The 21,459-nt window shown below is 40.9% G+C and overlaps 1 protein-coding gene across 10 annotated transcripts in view; it reads right to left on the bottom strand.

The window, feature by feature from the left end:
- KAT6B (lysine acetyltransferase 6B) overlaps positions 1-21,459 on the bottom strand; it is a 214,908-nt gene that overhangs the window by 49,815 nt on the left and 143,634 nt on the right. For 9 of the 10 annotated variants that reach the window (XM_061634850.1, XM_061634852.1, XM_061634851.1 and 6 more), the window contains 2 exons: positions 18,934-19,075; positions 13,033-13,194 (listed from right to left, as the gene is read on the bottom strand). In XM_061634850.1, the coding sequence (XP_061490834.1) occupies positions 13,033-13,194; positions 18,934-19,075 (304 nt within the window). The remainder of the gene's footprint in view (positions 1-13,032; positions 13,195-18,933; positions 19,076-21,459) is intronic. The other variant, XM_061634853.1, reaches the window with a different exon arrangement.

Genomic DNA, 21,459 nt, shown 5'->3' with positions numbered 1-21,459 from the left:
ACAAAGGAGAATACGTCACAGGAGTTGGCTGTAGCGGTGGGATACGAACAAAAGAGAGTCCAGATACGAAATAGAGAGTCCCTAAACAGTGGTGTGGCAAACAGAAATAACAAATAAAGATTACTTGTGAGAGTGACTGGCAAAGAGTGTGTGGCAAAGAGTGAGTGAACTCCAACAGCATGGCTGAATACATAAAGATGAAAAGAGAGGAGCTGGTGGAGAAGTGCATAACATTCAATTTACCTCACGAGGGTAAAGGGGTAGATGAATTGAGGGTAGCACTAATAGGATTTACAACTGTCCAGCAAAAACAACCTGTCAGGGAAGAGACCCCAGAAGGATACTCAAGCAATCCCGCTTATACAGAGTATTTGAGAGAGAAGTTAAAGTTGGAAACTGAGAGAGTGAGGATGGAAGGTGCAGAGAAGGAAAAACAGCGGGAGTTGGAAACTGAGAGATTGAGGAGGGAGGCTGAGGAAAAAGACAAGCAGAGGGTCTTTGAAGCGGATGAGAAAGAAAAACAGAGGGAGTTGGAATTTGAGAGAATGAGAGTGGATGCTGGATTACAGGTGGAAAAGTTAAAATTTGAAAGAGAGAAGTTTCATTCTGATGAAACAAGAAAGGACAGAAATGAAACAAAGATAAAGGTTACACCAAAAGACTTTGCAGTGTTTGAGCCTGGACAAGATCCACAGATTTACCTCAGCACTTTTGAAAAGGCAGCTCAATTGTGGGGGCTACCAGAGGATAAATATATGCAATATTTATCAAACCTGATCAAAGGGGAATTGGCTGAGGTATACCAATATTTCCCCTCAGACAAGCCCGTCACATATGCCGAGTTTAAAGAGGCAGTATACAAAAGATTCAGACTGGGACCTGACTATTTTAGAAAGTTATTCCGAAACTGTCAGATCCAACCAGGGAGGTCTTTTGTTGAACTGGGAGCAAAGTTGATGGATATATTTGGAAAGTGGATGAGTAGTGACAAAGCTCAGTCAGTGGAAGAGGTGAAAAGCCTCATGATACTGGATCAACTATTCCATCAGTTACCACCAGAAATAAGGCTCCTTGTCAAAGACCGTTCCCCTACATCGGTGCAGGAGGCCGCAGAGATGGCGGATCACTTTGCCTCCAACAGAACTGGCTGGGTGGGGAAAACATCAAGAGAGTTTAAACCCAGACCATATAATGGTGGCAAAAAGGATGTGGTGCCACAGCGAGTGAGTCCTCCAGTAAAATCTGAAAGGCACAGGACACCCCAGAGTGGATCTGTGTACCCTAAAATGGAGGAGAAATTATGCTATAAATGTGGTAGACCAGGGCACCTACATTTTCAATGTGAGGTTGCCAACCCCATTAGTAATCCTGCTCAGGCAAGGGCAGTAAAAACAGAACCAAAAGAGCTAACAACGAAAAAGGTTCAGTTCTGCCAGATAAACTGGACAGAAGTAAAAGACTTGGATTCGAGTCTAAGAGAAGAAGTGTGTGTTCAAGGGGCAAATTATTGGGCATTGCTTGATACTGGTGCCGCTCAGACGTTACTGAGGACAGATTTAATAAAATCTGAGGAAATATTACCTCAGGAAACGGTGACTATCCAAGGAGTGAGGGGACAACCAGAAAGCTTATCCATGGCCCTAGTGAAAATGGAGTGGAGAGGCCGAGAGGGAAAATATAAAGTAGGTATTAATGCCCAACAACAAGAACCAGTGATACTGGGAAGAGATGTTATGGGGGCACAAGGAAAAATGTATGTGGTAACCAGACAACTTGGTAGAGAAACAGAAGCCATGTTAAAAGGGGCTGAAGAAAACAGGGTGGAACCTGTTTTCGAGCCTACGGTCACCATAGCAACCCCTGGAAGGCCTGCTGAAAGAAACAACTTGTATCAAATGGTCTCTAGTCAAGAAGAGACAGAGCAGTTCAGGGAAGAACTGAATAGGGATACAAGTTTGAAACAAATAAAGGACCAAGCCCTGACACAAAAGATTCCCTTTACTGACAAGCTGAGGAATCAAATTGTGTGTGAGAATGGGATTTTATATAGACTGTGGATGCCTGCTGAGAGAAAGGATGAATGCGAACCAGTGAAGCAATTGATAGTACCTAGCAAATACAGAACCAGATTGCTAGAGGTAGCCCACGATGTCCCATGTGCAGGACATCTGGGAATAAAAAAGACCAAGAGGAGATTGGCTGCACACTATTATTGGCCAAATATCTCCAAAGATGTAAAACAACATTGTCTATCTTGTGGTATATGCCAAAAGGTGGGGAAAAGTGGAGTAAAGACTAAGGCACCCTTAAAGCCCCTTCCTATAATTGGACAACCCTTTTATAGAGTGGGAGTAGATTTGGTGGGCCCTTTTTCCAAACCCACAAGGCATGGCAAGAAATATCTAGTGGTGGTGGTGGATTTTGCCACCAGGTACCCAGACGCGGAAGCATTAAGATCCGTAGAAGCCCCTGTAGTGGCAGAGGCTTTGTTAAAAATCTTTATGAGGCTGGGTTTCCCTCATGAAGTGCTGACGGATCAAGGCAGTGTATTCATGGGAGAAGTGATGCAATGTATGTGGAAGTGTTGTGGTCTAAAACATCTAAAGACCACCACTTACCATCCAGCCACTAATGGATTGACTGAGAGATTAAATGGGTTCTGAAGGGCATGATAAGAAGTTATGTTCAAGATCACCCACAAGACTGGGATGAACGTTTGGGGTGTTTCTTATTCGCGTACAGAGAAGTCCCTCAGGAGTCAACAGGCTTCTCACCCTTTGAACTGATGTTCACTAGAAAAGTGAGGGGACCTTTGGAACTGTTAAAAAATTCATGGGAAGGAACCCTGGGAGAGGACAAAACATCTGTAGTTGATTTTGTATTAGACTTCCGCAGCAAATTAACATCAATGATGGAAGTTGTGCAAAAGAATTTGAGTCAAGCACAGGAGAAGCAAAGTTACTGGTATGACAGAACAGCCAGGGAACGTGTGTATGATGTGGGATATATGGTTATGGCATTCATATCCAGGAAACATGATAAATTACAGGCTAACTGGGAGGGACCATATATCATAAGAGAAAAGCTTGATACAGTGACGTATGTAATTACCACAGACCAATTAAACAAAAACAAAGTGGTTCATGTAAATATGTTAAAGCCTTACCATACCAGGGATGCAAAGGTGTTGCAAGTTACCTTATTCCCTGAGGGAAGTGGGCCTGAACTTCCAGATTTGGTACAGGAAAGCAAAGACAAAGGAGGGGTAGATCAATTGGAATGGTCAGAGGAGGTGAAGGAGGAAGTAAAAGAAGAGATTCTGAGAGTTTTGAAAAACTATGGGAATCTCTTTAGCAATAAACCTGGCCGAACCAGTATAGCCAAACATTCCATTGATACTGGAGATCATGCCCCTATCAGATCCGTTCCGTACCGTGTGAATGGGAAAGTTTTGAGTGAAATCAAAAAGGAGGTTGAAGATATGCTGGAACTAGGAGTGATCAGGGAATCCATCAGTCCCTGGGCCTCAAGTATTGTCCTGGTTCCGAAAAAAGATGGAACGACAAGATTTTGCATTGATTATCGGCTAATTAATAAAATTACTGTCCCAGATGCGTATCCTATGCCTAGGGTAGACGCAATGTTAGAGTTATTGGGGGCAGCAACCATTATCTCTACAATAGATCTCTGTAAGGGATTTTGGCAAATGGAACTAGACGAGCAATCCAGAGCCAAAACTACCTTCAGTACACCAGATGGGTTACATGAGTTTGTGACCTTACCCATGGGACTAAGGAACTCACCAAGTTCGTTTCAGAGGCTAATTAATACTGTGTTGCGAGGCATGTCAGATTTTGCAGTGGCCTATATCGATGACGTGGCCATTTTTAGCAAGTCGGTGCCTGAGCATGTCCAACACCTGACAACAGTATTAGAGGCATTAAGAAAAGCAGGCCTCACAATAAAAGCTAAGAAATGCCAGTTTGGGCTGAAGGAAGTAATCTATTTAGGACATAAGGTGGGGAGTGGGAAAATCACCCCCTTATGGAGCAAGGTGGAGGCAATACAAGCGTGGCCTATCCCCTTAACTAAAAAACAAGTTAGGGCATTTCTAGGTGTGGCTGGTTTTTATAGAAAGTTTGTGAAAGATTTTGGGGAAATAGCAACCCCCTTGCATGAGTTGACAAAGAAAAAGTGTTCTGAGCGTGTGGTATGGACGGATGAATGTCAGAAGGCTTTTGATCTACTGAAGCAAGCCTTGTGCCAAGGACCCATATTAATAGCACCAGACTATGAGCAACCATTCATCGTGGCTACAGATGCGTCGGACCTCGCGCTGGGAGTCGTCTTGCTGCAGGAGAGAGAAGGCACCAGACATCCAGTGGCGTATCTGAGTCGCAAGCTGACGTCGAGGGAGAAAAACTATTTGTCGGTCCAAAAGGAGTGCCTAGCGGTCATGTGAGGACTGAACAAGTTGTGCCCATACGTGTGGGGACGAAGATTTACGGTGACGACGGATCATTGGGCCTTGTTATGGTTACAGACTATGAAAAACCATAACACTATGCTGCAGAGGTGGTCCTGGGCCCTACAAGACTATCAAGTGGACTTCCAGTTCATAAAAGGCAAGGACAATGTATTGGCCGATGGACTGTCAAGGCAGGTGGCTGGGACTGCAGTGACATGACGCAGACGTAGGAACAAAGAAAGACATTTTCCCCATAAAGACTTGGTTTTATTGTTAACGCGGCGTATGAATCCTAGAGCAGGAATAATACGTCTATTTTTAAGGGGGGGGGAAATGTGATGTTCCTGTATTAATGTATATATGGTAAGTGCTGTTTGTATAGAAGATACATGGTAAGTGGAATGAAAGAGGAGGGGGGAGTAAATGAGCAGTAGAATGCTGGATGATTGGCTGAGTGTTTGGATGGCTGAGAGTATAAATGGAAGGATGACAGTTGAATCTGGGTGGACGTTGGTGGGTTGTTTGAGAGGTGTTTGGTGGGGTTTTTGAGAGGAGATTGTGTGGAGAGTTGGTGGATGTGAGGAAAGTGTGGAGTTTGGATTAATACTAAGACAAGTACCACAGGAATAGATGAAACCATATGCTTATGTGCCTTTATAAAGTAATATTGTTATTTCTAATATTTAATAAACACTATTTTGGTTTACCGGAGGCCTGATCCTTGGCTGGGGAATATACAGACCAGAAGGGAGGGCAAGGTGCTTACCAAGGCTGAAGGGAAACTGTAACAATTGGTGGCAGCGGTGAAGGGAAGAATATAACACCACAAGTATCCAGAGCAACCCAGAGTTGTATGCTTTTTATATAAAGATCAAAGGGATTGGGGACAGCTTAAGCACACAGTCACAGAGGTAACCTGATAGAGAGACTCAGGCAGAGTCTCTGGGAATACTGGTTATAGGACGTGACTGGTGGTGCTGCCTAGCAGGGGGATCTGGTGAGGTCTGTGCTAGAGCGGAGAGAGAAACCATAAAAAAGGACAGTCCGGACTGGTGGAGTCTCTGGTGGTGCCTAGTGACAGGCAGTAGCCACGAGCAGGTAGGAACCTGACAGGGAGAGCCAAGGAAGGGCGTCACAGAAGACATCTTGTCTGAGATGGGGCCTCTGAGTAAAATGAAGCAGGAGATTAAAGATATAGGGGTCCCTGTGAGAGAGGTGACCCTGGAAGGGGTCCCTGTGAGAGAGGAGACCCCGGAGATTGGAACAAACGTGGAACAGGAAAAAGATTTGGAGTCTATGGACTTTAGAAACAAAATCTATTGTTTGGAGACACAGGAGATTAAAGACATAGGGGTCCTTGTGAGAGAGGAGACCCTGGAGACTGGAACAGGGGTCCCTGTGAGAGAGGAGACCCTGGAGACTGGAACAGGGGTCCCTGTGAGAGAGGAGATCCCGGAGATTGGAACAAACGTGGAACAGGAACAAGATTTGGAGTCTATGGACTTTAGAAATAAAATCTATTGTTTGGAACTCAATGTTATCTCTGAAGAAATTAATGAAGATTCTAGAGATAAAGTTATCAATGGCATGGATAATCTTCTGGACTGGAATGATGTGATGGAGCCCAATATAGAGAAAATCTATGGAATTAACTGCAGCCATGTGACAATGGAAAAACTTTCAAGAGATGACCCAGTGTATTTTGAAAAAAAGAACAGAGATATGATTTTACAGCAGTATTTCAGCAACCTATTCAGAATGGATGGCAAGAAAATATTTGGGATAGAGGTAATTCCCATCAGACTCTTACTATATGACTATGGCTTTGACAGCAAGATTATTATGGAATACTGATAATGGAAGATTGGATACTGAAATTACTGGACTTAACAAGACTACTGAAGATGGAAGATGGAAAATGGAACTAATAGGGATAATAGAACAATGGCTACTGAAATTACTGAACCTAACAGATTCTGATGTGATGGATTAATTGAAATGTTTATTTTGACTATGGTTATGACAATAAGATTATCATAATTAGTAATGAGATGGATTAATCGATATGCTTATCTGGAAAAAAAATTGATAGATATATTTCTTAAAGAATTGAAACCTCTCTTTGACTTTTTGTGGAAAGAATAAAGTAATGTTTATGAGATTTGATGATTAAGTAAGATAACTACTGGAGGAAAGTGATTTTATAATATGACTTAAGAGACAGGATTGTTATATATTATAGACTTATAACTGATTTGATCTTTGACAAATGGGAAGTCAATATTTTACTCTTTATTTTTTATTTTTTTTTTTTTTTTTCTTTTTTTTTTTTTTTTGTTTAACTATTTTTGATTTTGTTTTTTGTCTTTGAATGTTTTATGATTTCGTCTTGTATGTTTTATGAAAATCTGAATAAAAATTATTGGAAAAAAAAAAAGAGATGGGGCCTCTGAGAAGCACGAGTTTCCGACTTCCGGGAAGGGTGACTTAGCCTGTGCCTGCTTTTGAGACGGGCTCCTGCCTCAAAAGAAGCTTATTCAGATATATCAGTCAGTTTTTTCTTTTTTTTTGACTGATTAAACTTCTCCCGGGTAGGGAGAAACGAAGAGATTAACCTCAAAGCCTATTTTTGTTGGGACGACCAGATCTCATTAATTTATGGGACGAGGTCCAGCCGACGAAGGTGGGACGGATTTTCAACAGCAAGCTCTATCTGTTAAAGCGAACGTTCATCTTATCTTCTAAGAGAGAACGCATTAACAGGCAAGCACCCTTCTTTCTATATTTTTCTTTTACTTGACTTAAATTGTTGCTGTTTAAAAGAGATTTGCCAGATTGATCGGTTTTTGACATCTCACTGGGGAGCCGTAACTTCTCTCTGCTACGCACTAATTAATAGCTTATCTCTGTTTTTGTTGCAAAAAGCTGTCCTGGATTTGCATTCTAAAGATACACACAGAAGAGGGATTTCTATTCCAGATTTTTATTTTGAAAAATATTATACTGTTTTGAGACTACTCTCTTTTTGGTCTATTTTATTTTGACGAATCTGTTTCTTGACGATTGCCATTAATTGTTTCGATCCTGGGAACTGCATTTTGTTTACTTAACTATTGGAGAGATAAGGCTGTCTGCTCTGTTTATACTGTGATGTCACCAAGTTTGGAGTATTAACCCAATTGTTGCTGAAATAAGAAGTGGTTTTCCTATATTTTTCTTTTAAAATGGCAATTAAGAAAGTGGCTGAGAATCTGGAAATAACTATGTTTCAGAAAATAATGGATGAGATTGAGATAACGAAAATTGAATTGAGTAAAATGAAGCAGGAGATTAAAGATATAAGGGTCCCTGTGAGAGAGGTGACCCTGGAAGGGGTCCCTGTGAGAGAGGAGACCCCGGAGACTGGAACAGGGGTCCCTGTGAGAGAGGAGACCCTGGAGACTGGAATAGGGGTCCCTGTGAGAGAGGAGATCCCGGAGATTGGAACAAACGTGGAACAGGAACAAGATTTGGAGTCTATGGACTTTAGAAATAAAATCTATTGTTTGGAACTCAATGTTATCTCTGAAGAAATTAATGAAGATTCTAGAGATAAAGTTATCAATGGCATGGATTATCTTCTGGACTGGAATGATGTGATGGAGCCCAATATAGAGAAAATCTATGGAATTAACTGCAGCCATGTGACAATGGAAAAACTTTTAAGAGATGACCCAGTGTATTTTGAAAAAAAGAACAGAGATATGATTTTACAGCAGTATTTCAGCAACCTATTCAGAATGGATGGCAAGAAAATATTTGGGATAGAGGTAATTCCCATCAGACTCTTACTATATGACTATGGCTTTGACAGCAAGATTATTATGGAATACTGATAATGGAAGATTGGATATTGAAATTACTGGACTTAACAAGACTACTGAAGATGGAAGATGGAAAATGGAACTAATAGAGATAATAGAACAATGGCTACTGAAATTACTGAACCTAACAGATTCTGATGTGATGGATTAATTGAAATGTTTATTTTGACTATGGTTATGACAATAAGATTATCATAATTAGTAATGAGATGGATTAATCGATATGCTTATCTGGAAAAAAAAATTGATAGATATATTTCTTAAAGAATTGAAATCTCTCTTTGACTTTTTGTGGAAAGAATAAAGTAATGTTTATGAGATTTGATGATTAAGTAAGATAACTACTGGAGGAAAGTGATTTTATAATTTGACTTAAGAGACAGGATTGCTATATATTATAGACTTATAACTGATTTGATCTTTGACAAATGGGAAGTCAATATTTTACTTTTTATTTTTTATTTTTGTTTTTTTTTTTCTTTTTTTCTTTTTGTTTAACTATTTTTGATTTTGTTTTTTGTCTTTGAATGTTTTATGATTTTGTCTTGTATGTTTTATGAAAATTTGAATAAAAATTATTGAAAAAAAAAAAAAAAAAAAGAAGCACGAGTTTCCAATTTTCACAGCTGAAGCTAGTTAATTAGGCCCAAGCAAGAACACCTGCTTATCAGTGGAGACTGGTATTCAAGGCCGCCTGGTCTGGGAATGTTGGGGAGTACATGACCATTGGGTGCAAAAATTCTAGAAATATTTCATCATCTGAAAGCCCCCTGATTGGCTAATTAATTCCTGGCTGTTGCTAGGCATTTTCCCCATAACAATAGGATCCAGACCTTAGGTCTTTGTTCCCCACTATACCCTGTGGTTGCTGATGCTACCTAGGTGGGGTTCCATCTTCCATCCGCTATCCAGGCTATACATCTCTGGGGAGATGTGGAACCATGAAGCTATTTTGCTGTTTACCTCTTTGTAAGTATAGACTAGGCTAGACAGCTTTGTTATTTGGTTTTGTGACTAACTCTCTGTATTTTACCTAGCTCTCAGGGGAGTGGGTTTTAAGGAACCATCTTGCTGCTGTATTGTGTACTTATATCTTATTTAATAAAGCTGCTTCTTATTTACCAGTGTGTGTTCATTGCAGGAGGGGGTTTGGCTCTGAATCCAGTACCTTGGCCAATTAACCATGGACTACTGTATATCTGGATATTTTGCCTAAGACTCCAAGACAAGGAGTGTAGTCTGGCTCTTGTCTGTTGGAATCCTTGGCAAAACTATTGCTGGCACTTTGGGTTTCCCCTTGGCCCAGAGTGGATGACCAGATTAAGGGGTGGTGGCAGTCTACCAACCTTACAGGGTTGTTATTGGTTTACTCAGCCCTACTAAGGGGAGGCACGGGTTTGTGCCTTGCCAGGATCAATTGCCCTGGGTTTAGGAATTGAGTCCTGGGACTGAACTGGGAGCAGTTCATTACAGCATCAACTTAACTGATAGGCACCTCAAAGTATTTTGAAATTGTACAGCCTGTGACAGATTATAACCCCAAGCTGCCCTTTCCTAGGATAGGCAATTCCACCTCGGAATGGCCTGTATTTTAGCCTTTCTAAGCCATTTTCTCTCTTTTTAGGGCATTGCAAGTCTGCCAAGAAACAGCATGGCTATTCCAGGGTTATCATAGGGGAAGGCTATAATTATACTAACATGAAAATTGTATTAAGAGATTGGTTGGTGTGAACCTAACATTTAAAATCTGAAAGGAAAATAATATTTTTAAAGGTTTCTCAGACCTATATAGCATCTTATTGTTCGTAGATATAAAAAATAAAATAAAAATAAACAACGTAACTCCTCTTTGGTTTGAGTATTTCCAAATCAGAGCATTTAAGAGCGTATCTTTGAACAGGGATTCTCTGACTTTCTACCCCTCAGGGTCCACTTGAGAAAGCTGAACATTATCAAGGCTCTCCAGTTATAACATGGTAGTACAAGGGCAGACCTAGTCACATGATGGCAGATGGAAGCAGAGTTTGGCATAATCAGCTAGCAATTACTGACACTGCTTTCTATTGATATCTGATCCATCTTTGGAAATTGCTGAATTTGTTGCCACAGTGTTTTCCTTATGGCAAGGAGTTCCATAGTTCAGTTTTCCTTATGCTAAGTATAAGACATTTGCTCTGGTGGTACTGATTCACCCGTTTCCAAATTTTACACATACTGTATGTGGAGAAGGCTTTTTCTTTTATATTTTCCCCTTCTTCAGCAGCCTCTCAAAGTGTTTTACTATCTCCTATAGTATCTTCTCCTTTCACACTCAACTTGTACATATTCTCCTCCTCTTTCATCCCTCCTCCCTGGTCCTTTTACATTCACTTCTTCATTTTATATTATCCCCTTCCTTTCTATTCCTATTATTATTATCTTTAAAAAAATTAACTTTTGTCTCCTGGCCAGCTTTACTCAGCATGTGAAAGGACAAATCTTTAGTGGTCCAATTAAAAGATTATGGCACAGCTAGGGGTCAGGGCAGGCACAAGGCAAGCTGTAGTACTGAGGACCACCTGACAGTGGCCCACAGTCCACTGGTGCCTCCCATCCCACTACTTGAGAAACACTGCCTTAGAATGAACTACTAGATACAGGATATGATAGAATTCAAAATAGTGAAAATAGTGAAACAGCACTGATTGTAAAAACTCTATAAACTATTATTAATGTATGAAAATGAAATGAAGCAAGCTAAAGAATATATGATAATGTGGGCACATAGCATAGGGTGGAAAATCTCATGGGAAAGTCTCTGGAATTGATAATAAAGTTTCATTAAATTTGACAGAGAGCTGCTACAAAGGGCATGATGAGATGGTATATTACCCGTGTTGAAGTAACAAAAAAAGTAAGAACTATTTTTTTAAAAATGGAAATGACACAGCAAAAGCAGGATCGCATCTGATGGGAATGTCCTAAAGTGAAAAATTATTGCAGAATCAATAAAACCAGAGAGAGATACTAGGGCTCATAATGAGTCTAGATCCTCTTGTTTACTTATTAAATTATTGTCACGAGTCCTGTGGAAAGTCTGTGGAGTGATGATAAAGAAGAGGAGACATACTGGGATTTGGGGGTCAAAGGCCACAGCTCCACTGAACTGGCAGCTCCACCCCCACAGCTCCAGTTACAGCTGACAAGACATTGCTGGATCAAGAGATGGACCTTTCACCTCCCCTGTCCACTCCACCGCCATGCACCCCTCCTCCCAAGGAGAACCTCACAGACATATCTCCGCCAACCTTGCCTCAGACCTGGAGGCAACCGCGCTGGCAGCCTCAAAGACTTCCCACTGTCCCATGCAGAAGGAGTGCTCATGTACGCAAGTAGATGAACCCGGCCATACTTACTTAAGGGTGGTAAGGTGGCCTTTCTAATTTCTTTGACAACGTCTTAGCTCTGTATAGTTGTGCCTAGTTATGCTGAGTTGCAGTAATCTGTGTAACCTGTAAGCTGATCTATGAAGCATTCTGAACTGAAATTTTCTATTAACCCTATTAAAGAAAAGCACACCTTCACGTTCGAGTTTGGCTTCAGCAGCCTAGGGCAGGACAATTATATGGATGGGTTTGTTAGCGAATCACATGAGGAACCAGTTACGTACACGGCTACTATTGTAAGAATGCACTGTGCAAAAAACTGGAAAAGGCAAGCAGCACCCTCCATGAAGGACTGGTTAGATAAAGTATGAGAATATGCATTTACAATAAAATTATCACATCATATTACACTGAAAGAAGGAAAACAATGTTGAGTTAAAATTTAACAAAATCAGATGCCAAGCACTGATCTGGTTTCCATGTAACGGTAAGCCACAAACTATGGCTTACTGTGAGTGAGCAGCATGCTGCTATGGACTGCTCAATAATGCCCCATACCTCTCCTCCCTGTACTGTGCCAGGAGGAAATAAAGCTGAGAACTGGCTTAGCATTATGTGTGGACCAGCACTCATGATTTGTTCCTGGTTTGTTTGGGGGGAAACAAACCACAGGAACTGGTTTAAACATAATGCTGAGCCAGCACTTGCTCTGCTTCATGCCAGCATGGCACAGTAAAAAGATAGATGGGTGCAACTGAGAAGCGTACAGCAGCAGACTACTCACCTGCAGCAAGCCATGATTTATTTTAGGCTATGGCTCATTATTATGTGCAAATGGGGCCACTGTTGGGTATCCTGGCCAAGATAAATCATTTGGAGGAGTTCACCCAAAACTACCAGATTCATTATGAGAGGATCAGGACTCAAAAGAAATGGTAGCCAGAACATTTGAAAAGTAGAGCCAATGGGATTTAAGATACCCGCACTGCCACCCTCTCTGTTGGGTGTGGTACCCACTAAAGCTCCAGGTACATTCAGGCTATCCACCATCTTTCTCATTCCAAAGGGGCTGTGCTCAGTGATATCATCAACCTGCAACTCTGGTTTGTGTGAAAAGCATCTGTTGACCAGGCAGTGCAATTAACCAGGACATAGTACTTTTGACTCAGAAACAAAAACTTGTATTCAGAATGTTGTGTAAACTGATACAGGTATTGTACTTGTTTATAATCAGAAAACAGTGTTCATTTCCAGTTGATATTACACATACTAAAACAGCAGTTTCAATGTTCTGGCACAAAAAGAAGGTATTTTTATAATAAGATCAAACTTTTACCTTAGAGAAGTATCCAACTAAGTGGCATCCTTTCTCATCATTCTTTGTGAGAACATAGAAAAGGAATGGTTCAACATCATAATATAACGTTTTGTGGTCCAGAAAGAGCTTTGCTAACAAGCAAAGATTTTGGCAATAAATTTTGCTCACATTCCCATCAACCTAAGAAGGAGAAAATTTTCCATATCAATATTTCAGCACAGAAGTGGATCACATCATATTTAAAGTGACCACAGCACACCCTCCTCCAGATTTTACTCAAAATCCCACGGTCTCAATATTATGTTAAATATTATCCCATATATTATCCCATTTTTTTTCAAATATGCAAACATCTTCAGAAAAATCTACAGTTGAACAAGATCATTTTGATCTGCTACATATAACACAATTATTTCCCTTAATGATAGAAATACGACCTACAAATTTGAGAACACAATTAAAACTCTGTTAAACTGTTGATTATTGAAGGTGTTATACTAGGAGGAGGATAAAGTGAATACCATTACTCCATTATTATGTGTGCAAATAGGAAGCTAGTTTGGCATTATATATAACAGTTGTTAGATACAGAAACTGCAATGAAAAAGAATGTTTCCTAGCTCAGTTCAAAATAGTGACACTTCCAGATTAACTCTACCTTTCTCTATACTTCTCTCTTTTAGGCATGCTTTTGATTTGATCTATTGTTTTTCTCTCTCAGTTTTTTCTTACTTGCTCTCATCCATCCATCAATCAATCGATTTGTATCCCACATTTCCACAAAGCCACAAGGCTGCTAACCATTAAAATCTAATAAAAAAACTACAAAATAGTCAACAGCAAAATAAAAGCAGCAATTCCATCAAGAAAAGAGCTCAAATTTCTAGATACCTTAAATTAGAGTGGGGTGTGTGTGGCCCTCCAGCTGCTGTTGGGCTCCGAACTCCCACCATCCCCATCCAGCAAAGCCAATTGTCAGAGATGATGGGAGCTGTAATCCAAAAGCATCTGAGGCTCACAGATTCTCCATCTCTACACTAAATGACTGTGCCCTAGAAAAAGTTAGTCATGGAATAGATGAGAGGGGAAATGACTTCTGAACCTCATCTTAAGTGCACCCAGGACCTGGTGTGAGCTGTTAAGTGTTACTGAGCCAATTGAGAACAATCATCACATTGCTATCAAATTCACCATACATATAGGAGGTCCAACACAGTCACAGTTTGTTTCAAAAGAGGAAACTTCCAAAAAATGAGGGGAAACGTAAAAAGGAAATTGAAATACAGTAGGGCCCTGCTTTTCGGCATTCCGCTAACATGGCGGCTTTCAGTTAGAGTAAGGCCCCACTCATATGGTGCTTGTTCTGGTTTTACGGCGTTTTTTGGGCGTCAGGCACCATTCTATTGAATGAGTTCTGCTTTTAGGCGGGGGTCTGGAACGTAGCCCACCATATGAGTGGGGCCCTACTGTACAAAAAAATACATTCAAAGCAGGAGACCATCTAGGGAGACAATTGGACCCTTGGATGATAAGGGAGTCAAAGGTGTACTAAAGAATGATAAGGAGATTGCAGAGAAGCTAAATGAATTCTTTGCATCTGTCTTCACAGTGGAAGATATAGGGCAGATCCCTGAACCTGAACTAACATTTGCAGGAAGGGATTCTGAGGAACTAAGACAAATAGTGGTAACGAGAGAGGAAGTTCTAAGCTTAATGGAGAATATAAAAACTGACAAATCACCGGGCCCGGATGGCATCCACCCGAGAGTTCTCAAAGAACTCAAAGGTGAAATTGCTGATCTGCTAACTAAAATATGTAACTTGTCCCTCGGGTCCTCCTCCGTGCCTGAGGACTGGAAAGTGGCAAATGTAACGCCAATCTTCAAAAAGGGATCCAGAGGGGATCCCGGAAATTAAAGGCCAGTTAGCTTAACTTCTGTCCCTGGAAAACTGGTAGAAAGTATTATTAAAGCTAGATTAACTAAGCACATAGAAGAACAAGCCTTGCTGAAGCAGAGCCAGCATGGCTTCTGCAAGGGAAAGTCCTGTCTCAGTAACCTATTAGAATTCTTTGAGAGTGTCAACAAGCTTATAGATAGAGGTGATCCAGTGGACATAGTGTACTTAGACTTTCAAAAAGCGTTTGACAAGGTACCTCACAAAAGGCTTCTGAGGAAGCTTAGCAGTCATGGAATAAGAGGAGAGGTCCTCTTGTGGATAAGGAATTGGTTAAGAAGCAGAAAGCAGAGAGTAGGAATCAACGGACAGTTCTCCCAATGGAGGGCTGTAGAAAGTGGAGTCCCTCAAGGATCGGTATTGGCACCTGTACTTTTCAACTTGTTCATTAATGACCTAGAATTAGGAGTGAGCAGTGAAGTGGCCAAGTTTGCTGACGACACTAAATTGTTCAGGGTTGTTAAAACAAAAAGGGATTGCGAAGAGCTCCAAAAAGATCTCTCCAAACTGAGTGAATGGGCGGAAAAATGGCAAATGCAATTCAATATAAACAAGTGTAAAATTATGCATATTGGAGCAAAAAATCTGAATTTCACATATACGCTCATGGGGTCTGAACTGGCGGTGACCGACCAGGAGAGAGACCTCGGGGTTGTGGTGGACAGCACGATGAAAATGTCGACCCAGTGTGCGGCAGCTGTGAAAAAGGCAAATTCCATGCTAGCAATAATTAGGAAAGGTATTGAAAATAAAACAGCCGATATCATAATGCCATTGTATAAATCTATGGTGCGGCCGCATTTGGAATACTGTGTACAGTTCTGGTCGCCTCATCTCAGAAAGGATATTATAGAGTTGGAAAAGGTTCAGAAGAGGGCAACCAGAATGATCAAGGGGATGGAGCGACTCCCTTACGAGGAAAGGTTGCAGCATTTGGGGCTTTTTAGTTTAGAGAAAAGGCGGGTCAGAGGAGACATGATAGAAGTGTATAAAATTATGCATGGCATTGAGAAAGTGGATAGAGAAAAGTTCTTCTCCCTCTCTCATAATACTAGAACTCGTGGACATTCAAAGAAGCTGAATGTTGGAAGATTCAGGACAGACAAAAGGAAGTACTTCTTTACTCAGCGCATAGTTCAACTATGGAATTTGCTCCCACAAGATGCAGTAATGGCCACCAGCTTGGACAGCTTTAAAAGAAGATTAGACAAATTCATGGAGGACAGGGCTATCAATGGCTACTAGCCATGATGGCTGTGCTCTGCCACCCTAGTCAGAGGCAGCATGCTTCTGAAAACCAGTTGCCGGAAGCCTCAGGAGGGGAGAGTGTTCTTGCACTCGGGTCCTGCTTGCGGGCTTCCCCCAGGCACCTGGTAGGCCACTGTGAGAACAGGATGCTGGACTAGATGGGCCACTGGCCTGATCCAGCAGGCTCTTCTTATGTTCTTATGTTCTTACAGAAAATGGAAGCCTTGTCCAAATGAGAAGAACAAAAAGGAACACAAACTTTGGCAAAGGAAACCTTGAATTGTAGGCAACAGGGAGGAAATGAGTTGCACTTCCAGTGCCCCAAATAAAAATGATTTTACTCCACTTGGACACCCACTGTTATTTGGGCACATGGAAAAGGGTCTCTGAAGAAACCCCCCTGTTGTAAACAGCCCAGAGAGCTTCGGCAATGGGGTGGTATATAAATGCAATCAATCAATGAGAAGATGTGCAGGGAGGTTAACGTGGAAGATAGTGGTCCATAGTCAAGAACGCAGAATACTGAGGGCTACAGAAGTCAGCAGCAACATTTTGAAATGGGCTGGGAAATGAATTGGGACCCTATGTAGTTGTAGCAAAATTATTGTAGTATGTTCCAAGCAGCTAACATCAGTACATAACCAGAGACCAGCATCCTATACCAACTAAAGTTTTGGAATGCTTTTTAAAGGAAGACCTTTTATGACCTTATATGACCCAAGGCATAGACCTCGTAGTTCTTTTCCAGAAATGCAAACAGCTGGCAAAACACCCCCAGGCACAGTGATGATGCTGAACTTCTCCTTAAACACACCTGAACTGCAAGCCTGGATATTCAGGCAGAATGTAACCCCATCCAATGCAGGTTATATTTTCATTTTTGCTTCAGTCAAAGCCCCAACACGGAGAACCATCTTTTCTGCTTTAGCTTGTTTACCCTCATCCAGCCCATCTCTGACCCTAGACATAAATTCAAATCTACTGCCTCTGCTGGAAAACAAGTCAGAGCTGGGTCTCATCAGCATACTAATGACATTGTACCCAAGTCTCTAGATGACCTGTCCTAGCAGGCTTATATATGTGCTGAACAGCACAAGGGACAAGATGGACAAGTTAAAAGCCATGAGGTGGAGCAACACTCTCTATCACTTATGCCTCAACCCTATGCTGTCCCAACCCTAACGAAAGAACAGCAAAATAAAGCAAAAGGGGGATCACAACACAACACAGAGAGATCAGGATGAATGAGGCTACAGGTCATTGTATCCTACCATACAGCCTGATCTATACGGCAACAGATTATATAATAGCAGTTCGTGTTTCCTTTTACACAAACGACTGCTCTGAAGTTCCTAACACAATTCCTTCAAACAAACTACAGAATTTGATATATTTACTTAGAGAAACAGGATTTGTGGGGGGAGCAGGGGGGGGGAATCATACTAGAATCTACAGGACTTCTCCACTTCTCAGTGCTCCTCCCTGTCTCCCCACCAAAAAATAATCCTGGGAACTGGGCATCTCCTGGGACCAAATGCAATGTAGCCAGGGTGGGGGAAATCAGCAAACACTATTGCTGTTCACACAATGGGTTCTTCGGAACCTGGTCATAAATCTCAAGGGATAATAAAAACATGTAATCCAAAATTTGAAGCAACTGTTGCAACCAAGGAAAGGGACTACAAATCAGAAATTGCCTTAAAGTAAAAGGTGCAATGGGTTGGGAAGGTTGAGGCCACAAAGAACCAAATAAGAGACTTTAAACTTACAGACTATTCTTTTGAAAATGGAAAACGAACTTGCAGCTGGTACTGAGTAGTGGCTAAGAGGACAAGCTGCAAATTGGAAAGTCTGTAGTTCACATCTCATCTCTGCCATGAACTCACTAGGTGGCCTTAGAAAAATACTGTCTCGGCCTCACTCCCTTCATCTGCAATATGAGGGATAATATAATACCGACACATTACATGGTTGTTGCAAGGATTATAGCTAAATCATTCATATGAAGCAATCTGAACACTCGAAAATGTTATGGAAATGTTTGTATCCAAACTCATTTCAAAAGCAGGGTATACCTGTAAGACTAATTTCTATTTAGCATGTAGCATGTAAGATCCCAAATGGTAGGAAAAACCATTAGAACAGTGGTTCCCAAAACTTTTCCCCCATGGACCACTTGAAAATTGCTGAGGATCTTGGTGGATCACTGAATGATTATTCTGCCTATTGCAGCTATCGAAATGCACTGTTCTAGATGCTGTATGACTTTAATTGTATTTTTATTGCTCCTTTTCTTATACATTTTTACTGTATTATGATTTGAATTCCATAGAATTCAAGTGGGAATACTATAAAATACAATGTAAAAAATAAAAGAAGCACTAAAAGTACAATTAAAAATCAATATGAATAGTCAATGCGATGGATGTGTTGTCTCCCATCTTCATTAGCACAAATCCACAGAAACGCTGCTGATCACAGGCAATCAACAAGATGCCCTCCAGACGTCGTGGATTACAACTCTCATAATTCCTGACCATTGGCTGTGTTTGGTGGGGCAGAGAGGAGTTGTAGTCCATAACGCCTACAGGACACCATGCTGGCTACCCCTGTATTAGAGGAACACATAACAGGAAAAAATCAATATACCTTTACTACATTCTTGCTCTTCAACCAGTTTGAAATATTTAATAAGGCAAATGAAATGTTGCCTACCTCAAACACTGAAAGGTCCTTCCTCCTGTAAATTTCATTGGCTGGAGGATGAAACCAACCACACTTCTTTGCATGCCTTAGCAAAATATTTTTACTTTTCATATATTTAAGACAGAATTCACACAGGAAAAGCTTTGATAGTCTGTTGAGGTTTAAAAATCAGAGTAGTTACTATAGAGTGCTCTCTATTTAAAAAAAAAACTCCAACATTTCTATTCTATTTCTATATGCATTAGACAAGCAAAATAAAAACAGACAAGGCTGAAGCAAATTATACTCAGTAGCAGGTTATTCATTAAGGGGTTGGGAGTCTTAACAGTTCTGCTGAGGTATTTATTTCCAACAGTCCATCAATTCTAGCTGTCTTTGGTAGCAAACCTTTTTTTTAAAAATTAACCAGCTATGAAGCCCAATCCCACCACAATATTGGAACATTATAATATGTATTGCAAAACATGACTTTATCATTTTTAGTAATGTTACGTATTAATTTAGCCTTTATCTAAATTTAAACAAGATTAATCTGCAATTAACTTTATTGCTTTTTAAGTATGTTTTTCCCCTTTCCAACTTTTTAAGGCTGAACACCCCCTGCCCATGCATTCTACATTTTTATTAAAAGCTCAAATTTTAGAACATTAACATTTTCTATCCGAAATCCAAAATGTGGGGAAACTATTTTGATTCCTTACCTTAAAGTTTTCATTTCAAATGTTAAAGAATGACAAACTAACCTGAACTGTGAAGGACTGAATACCAAAAGGAAAAAGCGCAACTTAGGCACATGCTCCTCACCCTAGCTTTAGTTTTTAGAACCTCTGCTAGCTCCAATTAGCAAATGTGAAATTAATTGGTCCTCCAAGCATTTCTTTGTAGTGACTTCTGTGGCATGTCCCTTTCCCATGGCTTTCAATGTGGGAGCTGCCACCATTGAACTCCCAATGGGGGGCCCTCCCTGCCCTCAACTGCCACCACAGTGGCTTCTGAAGAAACATCTTGCCTTGAGGGGATCAGACAAGCAAGAGAAACATCTTGGGAACGGTTATCATTGAGCTTTAAGAGTTTGCTTTTCCCCCTCTTCCCTCCCTGCCCCCTTCCCCTTGTGTGTTGTCTTTTTTAGATTTTAAGCCTGCAGGCAGGGACTGTCTTGTATTAATTGACTGTATGTAAGCCACTCTGGAAGCCTTTTTGGCTGAAGGGTGTGGTAAAAATCAATCCATCCATCCTCTTTTCCTAGCCTTGCACCACAATGTCACATTATAATTCTGGGTATCTATACTGCAGTAGGGGGAAAATATAGTGGCCAAGAGGGAAACCATCAGTTTTTTCAAACACCACACCTGGAACAGCGCTATATTCTCAATATCGAGAAGAGGACCCAGCTGCTAGGCAATATGTAAGAATACCACTACTATGAGAATAAAAAGTTTTTTAAAACACAAAAAGAATAAAGGGGAAAGCCTGGTGATGTTTTTCAAGTAAAGCTCTACATGCATCCTGCCCCTCCAAAAATTGATGAAAATGCCCCTCACCCCTTTTGTGGCCTGGAAATGGCCTGTGGGAGGGCATTTTCAGCACTTAGAGTCAGAAAAGGACGTTGATCCTTATCTGAAAGAATTTTCTCCTGGATGAAGTCCATCAAGTGAGCTATGACTGCCATTTAGCATCTACATCTAGCATTCAGTAAAAATCCTAAGGGAGTAGGTCACCGTGCTCATGTGATAGTTCAGTCTATTTCACAATGAGTCCAAAGGTTTAGAAGACACAGAAACCCATGCACTCCAACAAAATACAGACATTAGAAAGAGAAGGACAAGTAGTAAAAAACACAGATTTACTACCTTTTTTCTTAACTACAGCACAAAATAACAGGTAACATTAAAGAAGTAACAAACCAGCATAACAAACAGTAACAAATGCAAAGAAGTCAATACCACTACATTGTACACCGCAGCTGAACCACCTCCAGTCATGAAGGATGGGCCCTGATGGACTATCATCCAGGAGAAAATTATTTCAGGTAAGGACCAAAGTCCCCTTCTCCCTGGATGATAGCCCATTAAGTGGGATGTAACAGCAGCCAAAAGTAGAAAGGCTGCATATCACTGAATCACTACATGCTGTAGCACCCACCGGTTGAAAGCAGCCATGGACGAAGTATCCATCTTATAATGGTTAGTAAAGATGCTGGGCGAGGCCCAAGTTGCTGCCCTGTGAATTTCCAAGACAGCATCAACCAAAAAGGTGGCCCAGGTCACTGCCAACCTAGTTGAATGTTCTATGGAACAGGGAAGTATAAAGGGAGCTGGGGTGAAAAGATATGAAGAGAGGGTCAGTCAATCTGAAGTCCTTTGTGTGATTAATGTAGAATCCTCTAGATGCTTGAGAGTGCCATGTCTTCTCGCAAAAATTAACAGGATTTGGGCAAAAGGTAGCTAAAATCAACTCCTGCTGACAATGAAAAGATGGATTCATTGGGCACAAATGAAGAATCCGTAAGATTACTTGATCCTTGTGAAAAATTCA

Source organism: Rhineura floridana, chromosome 7 (genome assembly GCF_030035675.1).
Source record: "Rhineura floridana isolate rRhiFlo1 chromosome 7, rRhiFlo1.hap2, whole genome shotgun sequence".
Lineage (NCBI taxonomy): Eukaryota > Metazoa > Chordata > Lepidosauria > Squamata > Rhineuridae > Rhineura > Rhineura floridana.
The sequence above is the reverse complement of the archived record's forward strand: the minus strand, read 5'-3'. Positions and strand labels throughout refer to the sequence as shown.